Source organism: Pungitius pungitius, chromosome 1 (assembly GCF_949316345.1).
Source record: "Pungitius pungitius chromosome 1, fPunPun2.1, whole genome shotgun sequence".
NCBI lineage: Eukaryota > Metazoa > Chordata > Actinopteri > Perciformes > Gasterosteidae > Pungitius > Pungitius pungitius.
In genome coordinates, this window is record NC_084900.1 from 11817950 (window position 1) to 11836986 (window position 19037).

The 19037-nt window shown below is 46.1% G+C and overlaps 2 protein-coding genes across 4 annotated transcripts; one reads left to right on the forward strand and one right to left on the reverse strand.

Annotated features, from left to right (window-relative positions):
- Nucleotides 1-750: 750 nt before the first annotated feature.
- si:dkey-28a3.2 (uncharacterized) lies at nucleotides 751-11678 on the reverse strand. 3 transcript variants are annotated; one of them, XM_037478765.2, is made up of 7 exons: nucleotides 11541-11678; nucleotides 4887-8297; nucleotides 3399-4103; nucleotides 3191-3240; nucleotides 3048-3103; nucleotides 2636-2953; nucleotides 751-1772 (listed from the first exon to the last, which is right to left on the reverse strand). In XM_037478765.2, exons 2-7 carry the CDS (start codon nucleotides 8208-8210, stop codon nucleotides 1756-1758), a joined length of 4470 nt encoding a protein of 1489 aa, XP_037334662.2. In that variant the 5' UTR covers nucleotides 8211-8297; nucleotides 11541-11678; the 3' UTR covers nucleotides 751-1755. The 3 variants fall into 3 exon arrangements, with proteins under 3 accessions (XP_037334662.2, XP_037334660.2, XP_037334661.2); XM_037478763.2 differs by lacking the exon at nucleotides 11541-11678 and adding an exon at nucleotides 9504-9646; XM_037478764.2 differs by lacking the exon at nucleotides 11541-11678 and adding an exon at nucleotides 9497-9646.
- zfta (zinc finger translocation associated) lies at nucleotides 10538-18512 on the forward strand. The gene is made up of 5 exons (XM_037478767.2): nucleotides 10538-11484; nucleotides 12065-12580; nucleotides 14087-14446; nucleotides 14734-15168; nucleotides 15547-18512. The coding sequence occupies exons 1-5, from the start codon at nucleotides 11361-11363 to the stop codon at nucleotides 16023-16025; spliced, it is 1914 nt and encodes a 637-aa protein (XP_037334664.2). The 5' UTR covers nucleotides 10538-11360; the 3' UTR covers nucleotides 16026-18512.
- The last annotated feature ends 525 nt before the right edge of the window (nucleotides 18513-19037 follow it).

The following is a 19037-nucleotide window of genomic DNA, read 5'->3' on the forward strand; positions in this document are numbered from 1 at the left end:
TTTCCCCTAATCATCCTGGGGATGTTTCTTCATCACCCCTGGTAAACTCTGTAAACTTGGCAGGATTTGGAAAGGTACACACCTGTCTATGTAAGGACAGGTGACCGTGCAGAGCACACACCAAGCCATGAAGATAGATCATAGCATGAGGCACAAATCTGCTCAGATCCTTTTCTGATGGCCTATGAACGGATTTCCAAGCCATTGCCATCGAATGTATTTTTAACAAAGGGGTTTGCTACAGAATGGTTCAGTTTGATGAGGAGAGGTAGAGATGGTTTCTTCCAACCTCCCCCAGTGCAGCATTAAGCGGTGTCTAAACCAATATGAGGCAGATGGTGGTTGGGAAGCCCAATAGTATCCCTGAAGATATGGGAGTTTTAACCCCCCTGTGTCATTTGGATAGGTATAACAGGGTCATGCCCAATCTTGAGCTTCTATTGTTCCAAATGTAATTACGAAAAAGCCGTTTCATTTTAGTAATAAAATTAGGAGCGGAAGAATATTCATCTTCAGAATATTAATACGCCCAATCATGGAAATTGTCAGTTTAATGGAAACTCACAGGGTTTAGTTAGTTAGGTATGTAAAACTCTCCGCAATATTCTTAAAATGGTGTCTCAGATGCTGTTTTGATACCATATACTGAAGAACTTGAATCATGATATAGGACATAGTGTAATATTTGATGTGAGGTAGAATTAGATAATCAATGTGGGGGAAAAAGATCCCCCAAAAAAAATTAAGCTCAAAGGTAGAAAAGGTTTATTACTGAAAAAGGCATTGAAACATTCCATTTGAACTGGTAAACAAGTCAGAATTACATTCTCAGAAGGTAAAATAGCTTGGTCGCTTCCAGCTATTGACACTGCGTTGCAGCTGTGAAGGCAGTCCTCCCAACAGCTTTGTGCTCAAACAAAACAGATCAGCAGTTTTCTCTGAATGAAATGGTACAAAACACAATAATGTATATCATAAATGATACATTGTAGTTTATTCTTTTACTACTCATGCAGGAAACCCTTGGACTCAATACTCACAGATGAGAAAATTCTCTAACATGGAGCTTTTTACAGACATTAATAATGGCCCATCAATATACAAGGAGAGTCAATAAATAATGAATACCATTGCTCCAAATATTCTTAGACGTCTTAAGTATTTTGTGTATTTACAGTGAAGACGTTGGTTAGATGTTTTATGTCACATGGTGAAGCTGATATGAACCCGCAGGAGGTTTGTACACATTTGACAAAGTTGTAAAAAAGTTGTCTTAATACAAAAAGTTGCCATTGAGGATCATATGTAAGCTTCGGGGTTTGAAGAACATCATGGAGAATCACAAACAATAACTCTCAACAGCCATGCAACAACCCAATAACTAGCGGGGATCTAGAACAGCCTTGGACCTGAATTTCAACATAGGTTTTTCTGTATTTATAGGTCCAACATGATTTTAGCCTGGCTTAGTACAAAGACTGTATTCACCAGAATGTTGTACTATTCTATAAATATTTTAAATATTAAACAAATTTTAGCCATCAACACTTTGATGTAAAAACTGTCCGCACTGACTGTCATGGACCCACATTACAACTCGGGTAGGGAAATGAGGTAAAGCTGCCCGTTGGAAGGAATCTCTCCAATACAGCATTTTCTTTCAAAGGTGACTTTGTGAAGGTAAACCCATTGATATCATTTTAATAAATAAGACAAAGTGTGGGTATTGACTCCTGCAGTCCTCTCCTCTGGTCTTCAGTTCCTGTGTGCTTCTGCAAAACAAGTTCAAAAGGTTTGGCATACTAGAATTTAACGTGCTGAGTTCACACTATACAACTTGCTGTCCTGTATTTGGATGTCTTGAAGCTGCTACACTTTGTCCTAATCACATAGAAGAGAAGAGAAGTGACTTGGGTCACTAGATTTCTAGGTGTAAAAAAATGCCCAAGTAGTTTGTGCTTCTCTTCCGGTTGTTGATGTTGTTTTCTGGCTCAATTACAATCCGGCTCCTTCACCAGAACTACAGCGGCTGGCTCCGGGACCAACTTCCCTCTCTCTGATGAAAACTAGAACTGCTTATTTATTTTCATGACCATGGTTTCATATCAGTATATTCCGGAAGCAGATAATCCTATATATATACCTAATCCTATATTCAACTCTTTGGCATTTAATTTAGAATTTAACCAACCTTCCTGTATCATAAATACATGTTTGGCAAAACAATTATGATGAGGATTATGATGATTTTCATTGTGGATCGACATGCTCCAGGCATCAGGAGGCGCAGCTTCCTCAGCCTAATACGGCCATCATAGTGTCAACGCGCCAAAGGTGCAGTGTCCCCCAAACCACTTTTGGTAGCAGTTCTTGATTTAACACCCAGTGGGTAGCAGGGTTTCGATTGAAAGTAATAACACAAGTAATAAAAGGGTTCTCAGTAGAAACCCTGTAGGCGGGTTCTTCATAAAAGTACAAAAGTTCTGGACAGAACTCCGAGGGTTCTGGGTGAATTCATTTTACCTTGAAAAGGTTCTGTATACAACCTGGCATGGGGGATTCTGGGCATACCCCTTTGACAGAGTTTACAGTAGTTCTAGTCAGCACCTTTGTTGTGTCTGCACTCATACTGTACCTTCCAGGGTGCCGCTATGCTGCTGGAGCTGGCTGGTGAAAAAGCGCTCCCTCTGGGACACCTGCTCGTCCCAGGCCTCCAGTATTTTCCGTTGCTCCCTGGGCTCCATGGCCAGGGTGTCCGGGTGGGCCTCGTCAATGTGGGCCCTCACCCCCTCCAGGCTGTGGGAGTACTGCAGTTCTCCACACACCATGCACACCAGCAGCTGGTTGAGCGGATCGTAGTCCATGAGGTAGCGATTCCGCCACACGGCGTCTGAGACGGAACCTTCCTCTCCGTTATTATCCTCATAGTCGGTGAACAGAAGCTCTGCATTATCTAAAGAAACAGTTAGAAGAAAAAAAAAATGTAGTGGCAATGAGTGCGTTTAGAACCGTTTAGGCGGCTCAAAGTGACATATTTGATACTTCACCTGGTGCTGTGTAACCTGAGAATGAAAACGATCCCAAGTCGGTGTCCTCCGAATTACTGAAAAAGAGATTTGTCTTTAGAGTCTTTATTATCCCACATCAAGCCCGCAGCAAAACCGGTTTTTATTTTATACAAATGTCTCACCTCATTAGATGTTCTGACTCCTCAGAGGAGCTCAGCCACTGACCAGAATCCTGCGGTGACAGAGAAAATAAAAAAAAAAAACTGATCTTCCAAACAATCATATTCCCCTTCGGTGTGAATGTGACCCGAGTGTTGGTTTCTTCTGACTAATGTTTGTTCTTTATTATTGAATAGGACTATAATAATTAGGCAGAGTTTTTAAATATACCTGTGTTTGTGGCTTCTGGGCAGGCAGGATGGGCCTGAAGTTGTTAGAGGCTCTCCTTGGGGAGACTCCCTTGTCCCGAATGGCCTTCCTGGCTCTCTGCTCCTTCTTTTTTATCCTCCAGTACTCCCTCTTCCTCCTCAGAAAGTCCTCCTCACACTCCCCTGGGATAGGCTTTGGTGGAGCTATGGAGGTGATGGGTGCCAGATTGGTGGGAGTATGCATCATGTGTGTGGGGCTCTGAAGCTGAGAATAAGGGATTTTTATTGGACTGAGGGTGGAGTTTGGACTTAGAGGAGGTTCAATGGGTTGAAGGTTGATGCTGGACAGCGGATTGTCTGGAGGTTTCAGAGTAGGGAGCGAAGGGGCCAGGTCCAGGTCTGTGCTTCTGGACATCCACCTTCTGAAACCTGGCATGGCATGTTGTGGATTCTCGTGAGGTCCTTGACAGTAGGACTCGCTCTGTGATAGTTCAATGTTCACATGGTGCTGCACACTTCTGGGCGAACAGGGGACACTGTTGACAGGCAATTTGACCCGGAATGCGTCAGGTGACTGTTTAGCGCTGCATGTTGTGGGGCTAACGAGCAGGACAGGGGGGATACTGGCTACTGCAGTCGGAGAAGCAACGGGTGGCTCGGGAGAGACGGCTGATTTTCCCCGGGGAGTCACGCCCTTCGCAGTGTTCATAAGAACGAGACCTGAAGCCTAAAAAACAACAGAATTAACAGGAAAGCACAATTAATACACCACCAGAAAATAATCTTTCTGAAACATGCATATACGTGTTTGTCCTTAGCTAAACTAGGCCCTTATCAGTCCCACTCCTCTATTATTGCTGTATCATCTATATGTGAGAGACTCCAGATAGAGATTGTGGTGTAATGACTGGTGCTTTAGAGAGAGCACTCTTTGTGTAGAACATCAAGCAATAAGCCAGGCAGCAGTATCAATACAGGATGTTGTGAAATTCAGTAGAGACCTTCCAGTGATCATGGCTAAACTTGATGTTCTTGTGCACAACAAGTGTTCCAAAATTGATGTTTTCCTATAATTAATATAATTATAAAATATAAATATAATATAATTCCTATAAATCAATAGTTTATCACAGTTAAAAATGCAAAGAAAAAGTTATTGAGTTTTAAAAGGGCTCCAACTGTTTTGGATACAGAGCATAATTCTGTGGAAACTGGGAAGCTGTGAAAATCAGTAGGTCTAGTAGGGATGAAAGAGTAGGAAAATGTCTTATTGGGATGCACCTAAAGTCATCATGGTTATTAGTATTATCTCTGTACTGTTCAAATGTACTGAAAATGTCCAAAAAGTAGGATTGTCCAAGTACTGAAATCCCCCGCTTTAATTGAACTCTGTAAAGGGGTTGATTGTAGCTTCTTCTAAACGTGTACCTCTCTTGGCTCCCCTCAGTTGAATATTGGCTATTTGGTATATAGTATACAACATGATCATTATTTCTATGGGTCACATCACCTGAATGTTTTTCTGGGACAGACGAGTGCCGCACTCTCCCCGACTGTCTCTCTGCCGGGCTCTTAACCTGGCCCGTTGCTGCCTCTTCATCAGTTTCCAGTACTCCCTCTTCCTCTGCAGGCCGAACAGACCGCTGCGCTCGGTCGTCACACTGAGAGATCCTTGTTCTGGGCGGGGGTTGCTGTTTTGGCATTCTTCCTGTGCCTGGCACTGTTTTTCACCGTGTTGTTGCTGCGGCTGTGGTAGGTGATGTAGCTTTGGCGGCTCTGCGGAAAGGCTGCTTTGGCGGCCTGCTTTTTTGGTGCGTTGCCTCTGGGTTCTGCGGGGCGGAGAGGCTTCCACGGAGGGTTTTACTATGAAGTTTGAATGCGTTTGGGATGAGTGCTCGCATGTGGGAGGCAGGACTACCCCGCTGGAGGTGGGAAGAGGTGGTATTGTCGTCTCGCTACTTTGGGCAGAGTCCTTGAGATGAGGGCTTGGTGAACATTCTTCAACTACGGCATTGGAATTCGAAGGCCAGCCTTTTATCTCCAATGTCAAGTCAGGAGCGATAGGAGCAAACTCATTCTGGGGTAAATTTGGCTCCATCTCTTGCTCTGAGGCCTCCGTTGACTCCATTTTAATGGTAGAATGCTCACCGCTACACTCTGTCACTGTACTAAGTGATTCTTCCAGGAGTTTCTTCATAGAAGCTACGGCTAGCAGAGTGGTAGCTTGGCTGTCTGCATTCACAGTCGGGTCAGGCTCTGAATGTGCCGCTGGAGGGGGTGGTGACGGTGGTGGGGAGCTCGGGGCTTTGATATCTGGACAGATGGCTTGTTCCAGTTGAGAATTAAGGTCAACTTCTGGCATGGACCCATTCTCTTGTTTTATCTCATTTGCATGAGGCATAACTGGGACACTGTTGTTGGGTATGGATTGTACATTTCTGGTTTGGTTCGGGAGACTCCTGCCTGTGGTTGTTATTGCTACTTGCCTCTGGGCCCTCCTCCTCTGTAAGGTCACACTGGCCCTGGCCTGGAAGACGCCCTGCTTCATGCGAGCGGCTCGAGCTGCGCGCTGCTCTCGCTTCTTTATCCTCCAGTATTCCCTTTTCTTTGCCATCCTCTCCTCTTCCGTCAACTCGGGGTCCAGAGAGAGTCCGGACAGCGATGGTGCATTACTGGAGATGGCCATCTTCATGACACAGGCCCCCAGGTTTGACCCTGCTGTCGATCCTCTAGAAACCACATTTTGGGGGGGTTGAGGATGAGTGAGTGTGAGCTGACCGACCGTTTGGATCGCTAACCTGTGGGGTTTAGCAGAGGCTGTGCTTTGTCTGATTGGTGGTAGTCTCGGTGACCTGTTGAGCGACTGTCCATCGAGCGGAAAAGAGACTTTCACCTGAGCTGGGCGGAGGGGAGGAGGGGGCTTAGTCACACGAATGGGTGTTATAACTCTTCGGTTTGTATTCGGTTGGTGCTGAGGTTTTGTGTTGGGGGTGTTGTAAGGAACATGACACTCTGAGTTGTGCTCTGAAGGACCCTGGGGAATGTTAATAGTCACCGTTCCATCCTCCTTGATGAACCCTCCAATGGTCTCCGAGGCGTGGGTAAGGCCGCTTCCCGCTGCTTGGGCCAACGCTCTGGCCCTCCTCATCTCCTCCAGGATTGACTGGTAACGTTTCACTCTTCGCATCAGAGAGTCTCTCTCCTTCAACCGAGACTTCACATCCATTGACAGCCTCGCTCGCTGTTCACGCTTTTTAATCCGCCAGTACTCTCGGCGTTTAGCGATTATCTGCTCAGGCGTATCGTTGGGGTCAATTTGAGGGAGATTTCTGCTACCAAAGACTGAGGCATTTAATGGGGATTTACATCGTATGTTTCTTTGATTCATTAAATTCTTCTGGGCATCCATGAACCTCTGTCTAGGTGTTTTACATCGTGTCATCCCTCTGGCAACATTAGAAAGATGTAAATAACTAGGAAACCTTCTCATAGACTCCCCAGGCTTTCTAAGCAAAGTAGCATCACATGTGATGGCTGCCTGTGTTGTCCTATTGCCATGTGCATTTGTTACCTTGTTCCGGTGGGCTGTGGCTAAACCCTCTGCCCCACTTTGCAGTTCATCATTTTCCCTTTTGGCAGATGAAAATATAAATGAAGTTTTGACCTGAGTCGGAATCTGCCTCTTGCCTGCTTCGCTCAAAATTGACTGAGATGGAAGATGCGAAAGAATCTTGCCTCCAACAAGTCCTGTTTTTTGTGCCGTTTGCCTCCTAAACGTGAAGTCCACACTCTGTGCCCTTTCTCTGGCTTTAACTAGCTGAGCTGCCAGCTTTGCCCTTTGCTCTCGCTTTTTGATCCGCCAATTCTCTCTGCGTCTGGCTGCTTGCTCCTCCTCCTCGAGCCCTGAGGAAGAATAGGACTTGCTAACACCTTTAGCCCCCTGCAAAGTGACCAAGGCACTCTTTGTTCCACTTTGAGGTGTTGTGTTGGTTTTTCTACCCATTGTTTTAATAGAGTCTGGGACACATGGTGAAGACATAAGAACCACGCCTGTGGTGACATTGGTTGGTGGGAGATTGGGCTGGGTGCGTAATGCAACTTGTGGCTGATGTTGTGTTTTAGGGACCGATGCACTCTGCAGGGACACACATGACTGAGGCGTTGTTTCAGTGGAGCTGCCATTGGTAGTTCTGGTCACTCTGAATGGAGGCACTGGGGAACGGGTGTTCAGCTGGGTTGCACTGGGTGTATGTGAGGTAACGGCTCTGCTCAGCGCACCCCTGGCTGTTACCGCGTTGCCCCTTGAAGCTTTGGATGAAATGGAACATGATGTTGGCAACTGAGGCGAGACAATGTCCAGTTTCATTGAATGGAGCCACTTCTCTTCATGGTTTTCAGTGGCTTCAACTGAGCTGGCTGTGGCTACATTTACACTTGGTGATGCAGAAGAGGCCGTGACTTTTTTGCATGAGTCGTCATTACTCTGCAAAGGAGAAGCAAAAGCAGCAAAAGGGAGGGTTAAAGTGGAATTTGCCACTGCAGGGTCATGCAGATGTAGGAGCTTTCCGCCTTGCGTTCCCTTTCTTCTACGCTCTGTCAGTCGGGCCCTCTGCTCCCGTTTCTTAGTTCTCCAGTATTGTCTCTTTTGGGTGAGGGTGGCATCATCATACTCTGAGGCCGGCCGGTAGCGGTGGGATGTTGAACCACTTTTATCTTTTGCAGTTGGCATCGCCAGCTTGAAAGGCCCATCAGTTCTCATCCAACAGTGGTGGCGGGCTCTTCCCTCGTCGCACGGATTCAAATCATCCCGTTGGTCTACGATCCTTGATGGCATCAACTTACATGGTCTCCTCCTACATGATGGTTGGCTTTGCTGAGCAGCTGCCAACTCTTGCAGGCATCACTTTGGTATGCAGGTGTCCTGAAGAACAAAAATAAAGTGTAAATTGCATGTTCATTTTGTGATAAATTTGATATGAAGTGAAGCGAGCTAAAGCAAGAATCGATTAAACAGGTTGTAGCGCAAACTATTTTATTTCATGTGTCTTTAAAAATGAGGGACGTACTGATAAGATGTAATACACCCAGTGGAAAATGTATCAGGTCCATCGGTTCATTCAAATCAATACAGCTTAACCATAAACTCCATTTCAATATTGTGACGCTGAGGATTTTTTTTTCTGTGGTTAAATTAACACCATGTGTATATGTTGTGTGATGAAATCCTAAAATACACACAGCGTTGCAATGACTTCACACCATCACACATCATGTCACACATGAAATGTAAAAAATGATTTTGTATCATATTCATATAAAAATAAAGATGTGATCAATTCAATTTAGAACCCATTGTGGTGAAACATTTCAAATGCAATATGTTAATATTGTGTTATGTCATTTGTGAAAACACTTAACATAACTTTACCCCTAATATTTTAACTATTTTCGTAAAATATCACATTTGAGCACAGGCAGGTGTTACCATTTCCAGGGCCCCTTGTTCAAATGGATTGATGGTTGTTAGATGCTAATCAAGAGACAATGCACATGGAGGCTAACACTAAGACACCAGCTCCTCGCCCACAACACGATTTACACGTGAGACAGAGTAAAGCTTATAGCTAAGTTAGCTAACTGCTAGATTGTAGCATTGGGGCATATGAATATTAAATATCTCGGCCAACGGCGTCATTGGGGATACAAACACGTCGCGTTAGAAATGTGTAGCCATACTTTAAGCTACATGAACCAGGAAGGAAGCAGTGACACTGTCCCTTTAAACCTGTCCCTTTCTATCACAAATTATATCTGTCGAGAGCCATTTTTATTCTTTATTCTGCGACCATTTGATCGAAAACGCCGCGAACCGACCTAGCTAAAGCCCGTTTTGCACTATACACCGAAACGCTGTGGGGAAAATTTGCGACATTTACGGCGCAAATCGTTCATGAACCGCTGTGTCTCTCTCTAAGCGCCACAATGGACAAGACCTCCCCCTGTTGTCCACACGGACGGGCGCCGGAGTCTGCTGCCTGCCCGAAAAGAGACGAGAAACCCCGCACATCGCTGTGGTAAAAGCACGACGCTCGGAAACGCGTGGAAGAAAAACATGCATACCCGATACCTTTAGTTACACCTAACTTTCCGGGACAGTTTTAGTGAACGTGTTTTGGACAGATACGTTGCCAGGACACTGCAGCTACTTTCCGTCAGCCAGCCGTGCTCTCCGAGGCTTGCCTTGACAACGCTGTAAAGTACCAGGATGTGGGACCTGGACGCCCGCTCTGCGTGCGCTTGTGTGTGTGTGTGTGTGTGTGTGTGCGCGCGCGCGCGCGTTCACTCCGTGGCGCGGACACGCAGAGACAGTAGAGCACAACGCCTCCCCGGTTCAAATCCATTCAGTGGTGTTTATGAGAAATCCTTCCGATACGTTTGGTTTCGAGCTAGCTGGCTGATAATTAGCCTCATTCGTCAGGTCAAGATTTGGGGTGGATAACCAAATAACTAATTCGGCGGCAATGCACAGATATTACAAAAGTCTGTTACAATTTGGTGCTGCTGGACAAAGGCCCATTGATTTATTGGCTTTTTCTACAAATTACCTCAATTCATGTGCAGAACCACCATGGATAGACGGCGCGATTGGTGGTTTTAAATAAACGAGCCAAACAAGCATTAATAGGCAGGTTTGATGAGAAAAATAGTCATTTTACTTGTAGGTCTTGACTTGAAATACAAGAAGTAACATTTAGTGGGCTGATAAATAAAAGGTAGCCATTCTCTTCATTTATGTATTGCTGGCGAAAGGGGCCCCGTTGTCTAATTTAGTTTTAATAGTAAATAGCATCAACTAAGATGTATAATGAAAAATCTCTACACACAGTAGATTCTGAACAAGATGATCGCCATAAACCCTCTCTTGAAGGGCCAGTCTTCGATAGAGATTAACACACAAGCAAAGTAATAGTATTTAAATACAATCACAAGACAACCAATAATGCTTCATAACGCAATGTATGATCAGATGGTTCATTTTACAAAAAGTACTTATGTAAGCAAAAATGCCAGGAATGTTGACTTTTATAGCTTCTTGCATTGGCACATTTAAAGGTTCTAGAGTGGTGGCAAACTGATTGGGGGGGGGGGGGTCTATTGTTTAGACAAAGCAAGGGTTTTGAATATGTCAATTGGGCACTTGACCAACGAGTGTTTATTAAAGCCAAAATCCCATAGGCCAAACAGTAATGAAAATAACTGTTCCTTGTGCTTAATAGAGCAGGTTTGTATGTCAAAAATGACCACACGGGATCTGTGTTTGGATTAAAGTACCCCCGAACCCCCCTGGATCCCCAGCACAACATATTATGAGGTCGAGCTCGTGGGGCCCTAATTTCTAATGGACCCGCCTCGTTTTTTTTTAACCGATGCTTTGCCGAACCAGCCCGCCTCTGTCCTGGCATTATTTTGAGAGAACAGCAGCGTTAGTATTAGCGGCTTATCAGCATTAGCGCCCGCTGCTCTGTTTGCTCCCCCCCGGGGTGGGTGTGCATTGACGACACTGCTACTGTCTCTTTAAATTTACCCAGGAGCCCCTTAAGGAGCCCCAGGGGCCCCTAGTCGGCTCCCCACCCTGAAGACAAGCAAGAGCCTTAAAATACATTACTGGAGGCCTGCGCCGCGGCGCTGGACGGAGGAACGAGCTTTAATCGCCGGCGGAATACACGATAGTGTAATTATATGAAAGTTAACTTGGCTCCCGTGCGCAGCGGGGTGGGCTGGGGGGTGGGGGGGCATCGCAGAACACGGGCTCCTCGGTGATGGGCTCGCGCTAGAGCGTCTGCCAGATGCGTGTCGAGCGGTGCGAACATGTCACTGGTGTAATGTGGTGTCGTTTAGTGTGACATGTCCCGCTTCGGCGCTGCGATACGGTGAAGGAAGAAGGACCACTATCCACGAGTAAGACAGCGGGGCCGGGCCAGTGATGGAAGAGAAGGACCCGGGGGGAAGCGAGCCCGTGGACCTCCGGTGTGCCGAGCAGGCTGAGCTGCTCTCATTAATAATAAGCGGAGAGGAGGAAGCGACGAAAGAGGAGAGTGACTTGGGAGGTAAAGAAAAGAAGAAGAAATAAAGAGTTATTGTTATTATTCATGGTGTTTCTCACCGCAAAGTGGGACTGCGTGGCTGTCAGAGCCACGGCCATTGTCAGATTTCCAGTTAATCCGTGTCGGGGACAATGCCGTGGAGCAGCATGGCCCCTCCGCCTCTGTGGCTCCTATAAACAAAGGCTCAACAGCACGCAGGCAGGCGGACCTAAGAGACACGCCGCTGCCCCCTAGTGGACAGCGGCGGCGCAGGCAGACTCACGCCAACGAATAAACGACAATAATGACTATTGGAATAAATGACAACGTGATGGCGACGGAAACTGCTTGATAAGTATATACAGTGTGATAACGACGTGATTACGCTAAAAATCAAATGTTAGCCAACAAAACGAGTCACCTTTTCTGATTCTTATGATTATAATTTAATTCAAGGGAGAACAGCCTGACCACAACCCATACAATAAAAGCTTGGACAACACAATATTATAGTCCGAAAGTTCTGTATACATCACAGTATCTACCGAGAGGCCATTTTTACAGTGCAGTAAAAAGGATTGTTCTTGTTTGTCCCTTGTTTCAGACGAGGACGGTCTGGCCAATGGCCACGGTGAGGGGGAATCAGAGGCCGGCATGGTCACACCTGTCACATCTCCAGGCACCAGCTACTGGAACATCACAGAGGGACCGGACCAACCTTTCCTCCTCTCCCCGGCCCCCGGCCCCTCTGGACGTAAACCCAGGGTCCAGAGAGCCTCTCGTCCGGGCCTAAGTCGCATCCCTGGACGGGACCACCGACGCTACTACCACGAGTACTGGCGCTGCGAGTACCTGATGGACTTTGACCCCCAGCGGCACGGGATGATCTGCATGGTGTGTGGCAGCTCGCTGGCCACTCTGAAGCTCAGCACCATCAAGAGGCACATCCGGCAGAAGCACCCCGACTCCCTGCTGTGGAGCACCGCTGACAAGGAGGTCATCCGCTCGGGATGGGAGAGCCACTTGAGCCTGGGGGGAGTTCAGAGGTCTTACGGCTCTGTGGCGGCGCCGTCGCCTCAGGAGAAAGAGGAGCAGCCGGACTCGGACCAGCATTCAGCCGGTGGGTAGGACTCTTGGCATGAGTTCTCTAAAGCTCACACTTGGTGGCAGTATGAGTTTACGTCTTGGCATTAGGGTGTGTGAGGAGGACAGGATGATGTCATGATTCAGTGGTGAGATGTTGGGGTTGGAGAGGGGATGAATGGCCTGGATACGTCTTTGCTCAGGTGGCATATGGTTACATACTTAAGACAACAGAGAAAAAAATCATTAAATGGTAGATTATTTCCCTACTTCACTATGCAAAGGAAGTACAGCAAAAACACATTACAACTTCAACTAAAAGCCCAGCATATTTAATGAAAATAATAATTAAAAGAAACAGCCCCATAGAATGAATGTCCCTTTGCCCTCCCCCCCCGCCCCCCCCGCCCTCCCTCGGCCCATAGGGGGGCCCACATTGATAGGATAGCATCTTGCAGTTGATGGAGGTTTGTGGGATGCACATCCAGGGCACGAAGCTCCCGTTCCACCACATCCCAAAGATGCTCTATTGGGTGGAGATCTGGTGACTGTGGGGGCCATTTTAGTACAGTGAACTTATTGTCATGTTCAAGAAACCAATTTGAAATGATTGGAGCTTTGTGACATGGTGCATTAGTCTGCTGGAAGCAGCCATCAGAGGATGGGTACATGGTGGCCATAAAGGGATGGACATGGTCAGAAACAATGCTCAGGTAGGCCGTGGCATTTAAACGATGCCTAATTGGCACTAAGGGGCCTAAAGTGTGCCAAGAAAACATCCCCCACATCATTACACCACCACCACCACCCTGCACAGTGGTAACAAGGCATGATGGATCCATGTTCTCATTCTGACTCTACGCCAAACTCTGACTCTACCATCTGAATGTCTCAACAGAAATAGAGACTCATCAGACCAGGAAACATTTTTCCAGTCTTCAACTGTCCAATTTGGGTGAGCTCTTGCAAATTGTAGCCTCTTTTTCCTATGTGTAGTGGAGATGAGTGGTACCCGGTGGGGTCTTCTGCTGTTGTAGCCCATCCGCCTCAAGGTTTTGCGTGTTGTGGCTTCACAAATGCTTTGGCTCGGTTGTAACGAGTGGTTATTTCAGTCAAAGTTGCTCTTCTGTCAGCTTCAATCTGTCGGCCCCTTCTCCTCTGACCTCTAGCATCAACAAGTCATTTTCGTCCACAAGACTGCCGCATACTGGATGTTTTTCCCTTTTCACACCATTCTTTGGAAACCCTAGAAATGGTTGTGCGTGAAAATCCCAGTAACTGAGCAGACTGTGAAATACTCAGACCGGTCCGTCAGGCACCAACAACCATGCCACGCTCAAAATTGGTGAAATCACCTTTCTTTCCCATTCTGACATTCAGTTTGGAGTTCAGGAGACCAGGTCTTGACCAGGACCACACCCCTAAATGCATTGAAGCAACTGCCATGTGATTGGTTGATTAGATAATTACATTAATGAGAAATTGATCCGGTGTTTTAATAATCTATAGGTGAGTGTATGTGCTTTGTATCTTCTAAACACAGCTGAACCCCTGGAACCGGTGACACCCCAGGAGCAGCCACAACAACCCCCCAGTCTGCCCCCCTGCTCTGAGGAGGGTGAAGCCACCCATGTCCAGGCGGAGGAGCAGGACCTGGCTGGCCCGTCGGCCCGGACCCTGGAGCGCTACCTGAACGATTCGCTGCACGCCTGGTTCCGCCAGGAGTTCCTGATGGAGTACGAGGCAGAGGCCGGCCGGTTGTTGTGCATGGTGTGCGGAGGAGAGGTTCCCTCGCTCCACCTGGACCACATCAAGAGCCACGTGCTGGACACCCACCCAAACTCCTTGGTCTACAGCTCTGTGGAGAAGCACTGCATCCTGCAGGCCTGGTCTCAGGCTCACGGTAGGAACCCAGGAGGAGAAGCGCTCTAATAAGTTTAGTTTAGTCCCAACAGTCTGACGTCTGTAACTCATTGGGTATCTGAGTTGGCGTTGTCATGGCGACGGGGTAACCGGGCCGCCTGGACATTCGGTCTTGGCTCACGGTCCAAGTCAGTGTACTCCATCAGCATCTAACAATATCCACAATAATGGTTATCAGGTTTTATTGTGGCTGATCGACCTGTAGCTGTTAAGTGCTGACAGTCTTTCATATATCTTTTTTTTGTGTGGTTTTCTGCCCCACAACAGATCAGCCAGAACACTCAATCAAATCAGAGCCAGAAACCAAAGAAGGCGGGTTGGACCTCTTTGCTCAGGCCATGCAGACCAACACTGATGTGTACCCAGAAGGTGACGGCACTTTAACTCAGGACGCATACTTCATCGCCGAAAACGGAGGCGTGCGACCTCCGCAGTCCCCCCGGCAGCCAAGGAGGAGGCGGCTGCACGAGGGCGACCCGTGGCGGCTCCGCCTCGACTACCTGGTGGCCCACGGGCCTCAGGGCCGCGGCACGTTCTGCATGGTGTGTTCCCAGGTCCTGCACGAGATCAAGGTCAGCAGCTTCCGGCGCCACATCCAGGAGTGTCACCCCGAGACGACGACCCTGAGCCGCCAAGAAAGGGAAGCCATGGCTGCTGCCTGGACCAAAGATTGTTCTAGTGAAGGCTCGCAAATTCAAGACGGTGAGATGCTTCCACAACCTGCTATTTCCTTTATGTAGGTTAGCTGCAGATGAAAGGGCTTTTGTCTATATTTTCCTTTTTTTATGGTTATAGTTTATCTCATTCGACCGATATTAAGCCAACGTGCCACTTTCTGCACATATGTTTCACATTAAAAGATTTTGAATTACATTTCCATTTCATATTTTTTTGAAATATTTCAAAAAATATTAAATAAGTGCTAGAATCTCATCTATATTTGTTTGTATTTAAGTAAAATGGTTTCATTCAGTCTAACGCAGGGATGTCAAACATACGGCTGGACTGTTGCCTAAGATTGAGATCAAAGTGGGCAGTACCTGAGTGTGACACCCCTGTTCTAACTGTGTTTCAACATAGGCAAAGCTGAGGTCCTAAATAAGGCGGCGGGGACCAGCGTGGACGCCTCCCCTGATGTGAGAGGCCACAGCAAAGCTGTGAAGAAGGAGGAGGGTGTGAGCGGCGGGAAGGGCAAAGTTCGGGAGGACGGCGCTGCAGCCGCATCCTTTCGTCACGGCCATTACCCCGGGAAGGACCAGAGGAGGAACTACCAGGTGCGCTGGCGGATGGAGTACCTGATGGACTACGACTGCCGCCGACATGGCCTCATCTGCATGGTGTGTGGCGCCACTCTGGCCACGCTGAAGGTCAGCACCATCAAGAGGCACGTCCAGCAGGTGCACCCCCACTCCCTGGACTACAGCCCAGAGGAGAAGCAGCAGGCGATGCTGAGCTACAATCAGGCCGCCCTGCACTTCATCCACTCCGACGACTGCTTCTCCTCCCAGGACCACGGACACACCGAGCTGACACCCGCCGCGGCCCACTATGGCACTTAGAAAGGGCTCCGTCCATGGCTCCCCACGTGGCCCTCACCGCTCAGAAGCAGCCACCTTCTCTCTTAAAAGGATGTCCAAGTATTTGCCAAACAGGGCCCTTGACCCCTCTGACTCTGTTCCAAAGTTCCCCAAATCTCTGCATTGTATCTGCAGAGTAAAATGTCAACATGACCAGTTTTCATGATTGACAAATATCAAGAGTTTTGTTAGAAAATACTGGAATTTCCACCTTTGATCCAAATCGTAGAGTGTGAAGGTAGCAACTGGCACAAAAGAGAGGTCACAGCCGTGAAAAATGTCCGCTCCGCTCATTCGAAACTAAAGAGACCGTTTGACCGCTCAACCGATTACAAATGAGAAGGTCCTCAGATGAGCATTGTGGCTGTCTAAAGCTAGCATGTCCATGGGGGGGGGTCATACCCATGTTCTTAAGGTCCCCATTGTAGGACATTAACTAAGGGCGGTCTGTTCAAACTGCAGTAGGCAGTGTAGCCAATGTAATGCTGTTTGAATGATACTAATTCAGCCACGTGTTTAAAGACTTGACATCAGCAGGCTGTCAGCTGGAAACGGGGAATTCCTGCATGTTGACCATGGGAAACATCCGCGGAATATTTGATCTGGGCAGAAGAGCTTAGCTAAGACTGCTTAGGAAAGTCATGAGCTTGGGATCATGGGAACCCATGGACACGCGTAGCTAGCATGTTCGCAGTAAACGGCGACTAGCCCTTGCGAGTGGTCACCACTATCCCAATCAAGCACTCCACCAGTTCATTTCACTTGTTGACCAAAAGTGATTTTAGATTTCCAACGTTCTGGTCCTAACTTGGCATACTGGTATGCAATTTGATGACTCAAATTTCATATTTTTTATTTATTTCAGGCCCAGAAGTGGTCCCAGCTGGAATCCTACTAGGGTTACGAGAATGAGGTCCATGTGGGATCCTACTTCTTTGAAGTGGTCCCAGTTGGGGTCCCAGGAGGAGTCCCAGGCTTGTTTCTGGTCAGAGTGTTACGCTCTCAGGAGGTTAGAGTCTTTGTTGAGGCGAGTTAGTTTTGCGATAACGTGTCTGAAGACAACACAGCACTTTGTGCCCCAAAAAAGTACGAGAGCCCAGTGCTCCTTCTGTACAGCCAATCGAATGAGGCTGTTTGATGTAATGCTGAAGACAATGAATGCCAGAGTGCAGTCCCTTTTCTCTCATCTATTTAATTCCTTGTTTACAGTGGGGGGAGAAGGACGTCCTTGTCCGTCCCCCATTAAATGAGATATGTTATCTCTCAGTCAGTCTGCATCCTTGCCATCATCTACATCCTGGCTAAAACTGCACAAAAAAAGAATATGTAAATATATGGAAAGAATATTTTTTCCTTTATACAAGCACTTTTATGCACCCAAGTTTCTACAAAGCGTGTTGTAATTTGTAATTATGTCCAGTTTTTCTACTTCATCATTTCAATGACATTGTTCTTTAACGCCACGAGGAATGCTCAAAGGACTTCTGCTACACTTTGGTTGTTTTCATTCACTGTACAAAATATGGTCAAGAGGAGATGCTGAAGAAAAGCTTCCAGCTGTCAAAGAAAGCAACGTCTGCCATGAAATGTCAGGCCTTCACCTGGAAAATGTACCTCAGGGATTGTGATGTCATCCACAACCATTTCATCAGCGGTCCTCAAGTCCCATTTGAAGACAGCAATACAAGTGTCAGCATAGGTTGTATAATTACATGTGCTGAGCCCAAAAGAAAAACAAATAAACTGATATTTTACTTCCATAAGAAAGTATGTATTTAGGAAAAAAGCAAACTAATAAGAGGAAAAAAGGTTTGAGAAAAATATAAGAACAAATATATTTGGAGCATACGGTTGAAATTACATTTCAAAACATTTTGAGGGAAAGACTTTCAATAACAGTCAGCGTAAGAATAATGACAATTTTATGCCAAATGTCATACTACACAAAGTCTTAATATGAGGGTGAAGTTGAAATCTTTTGGGAAATAAATTTGCAATAGAATGGAAAAAAGCCTGTATAAATGTTAGAATAATTCTTAATATTTCAAGACAATTATTTGAAAATTGTGTACTTAATATTTATGTTGTAATTTTACAAGATATGCATTGAGCCGTCAGGATAAAATCCCTCACGGTCCCTCTGTTATTCTGTTGTACATTGACAGAATTTACTCAGGTGAAGCTTTTGATACAAAGTGATAATGAAGGAACCGCCCACGCTCCCCTTGTATTGGTCCTTTAGAGCTGAGAACCCGGCATTCAGAGATAGATAGCACTTAACTATTTAAAATGAACTATCAATGAAACGAATGATTGAGCATGTGATGCATCTGCTTGTGTGTGTTTCTACTGTGTAAGTGGTGTGGACAAAGATCCTCTTCTTCTTCTTCACTCTCACCTCGTCTGTTCACTTTTCATTTGTACATGAATTCTCTCCATGATGTTTGAATAAATACTCGTTTACTTCTGTTTCCTGATTTGGACGCGATCCGTACAACCAATTGAATGTTTACGTATGCATTTATGCAAAATAGTGGACATATCATTTGTATTTAAATTAACAGACGCAGAAAACGTTAAAGCTTAAAAAAAAAAAAAAAAAATGTAATCACTTAATTGTGTTTCACCCCTTCTGAACAACCACCATAGGACCTTATATTGAATGAATAAATAAAGTAATGATAATATTATAAACATAAAACTGTCTTAGCTAAAACTATCCTCAAAATTCTTATGTCAGCTAATCTTTAATAAACTAACTAATAAACTACACGTTTAGAACAGTAAAATAGGAGTTATGTCAGGTTTTACCCCATGAACTGACATCTTGTTCATCAGTCGCATGGCTGGTAACGTTATGATGCTGCATTCACTAGTTAGGGCTTTGGTCCTATTATGTAATACCACATAGGCTTTAAATGGAACATGGAGTCTCCATGGGGCTGTTAACATTAATGGTTTAGTATGACTGCATGGTCTAATTTTAGAAATTAT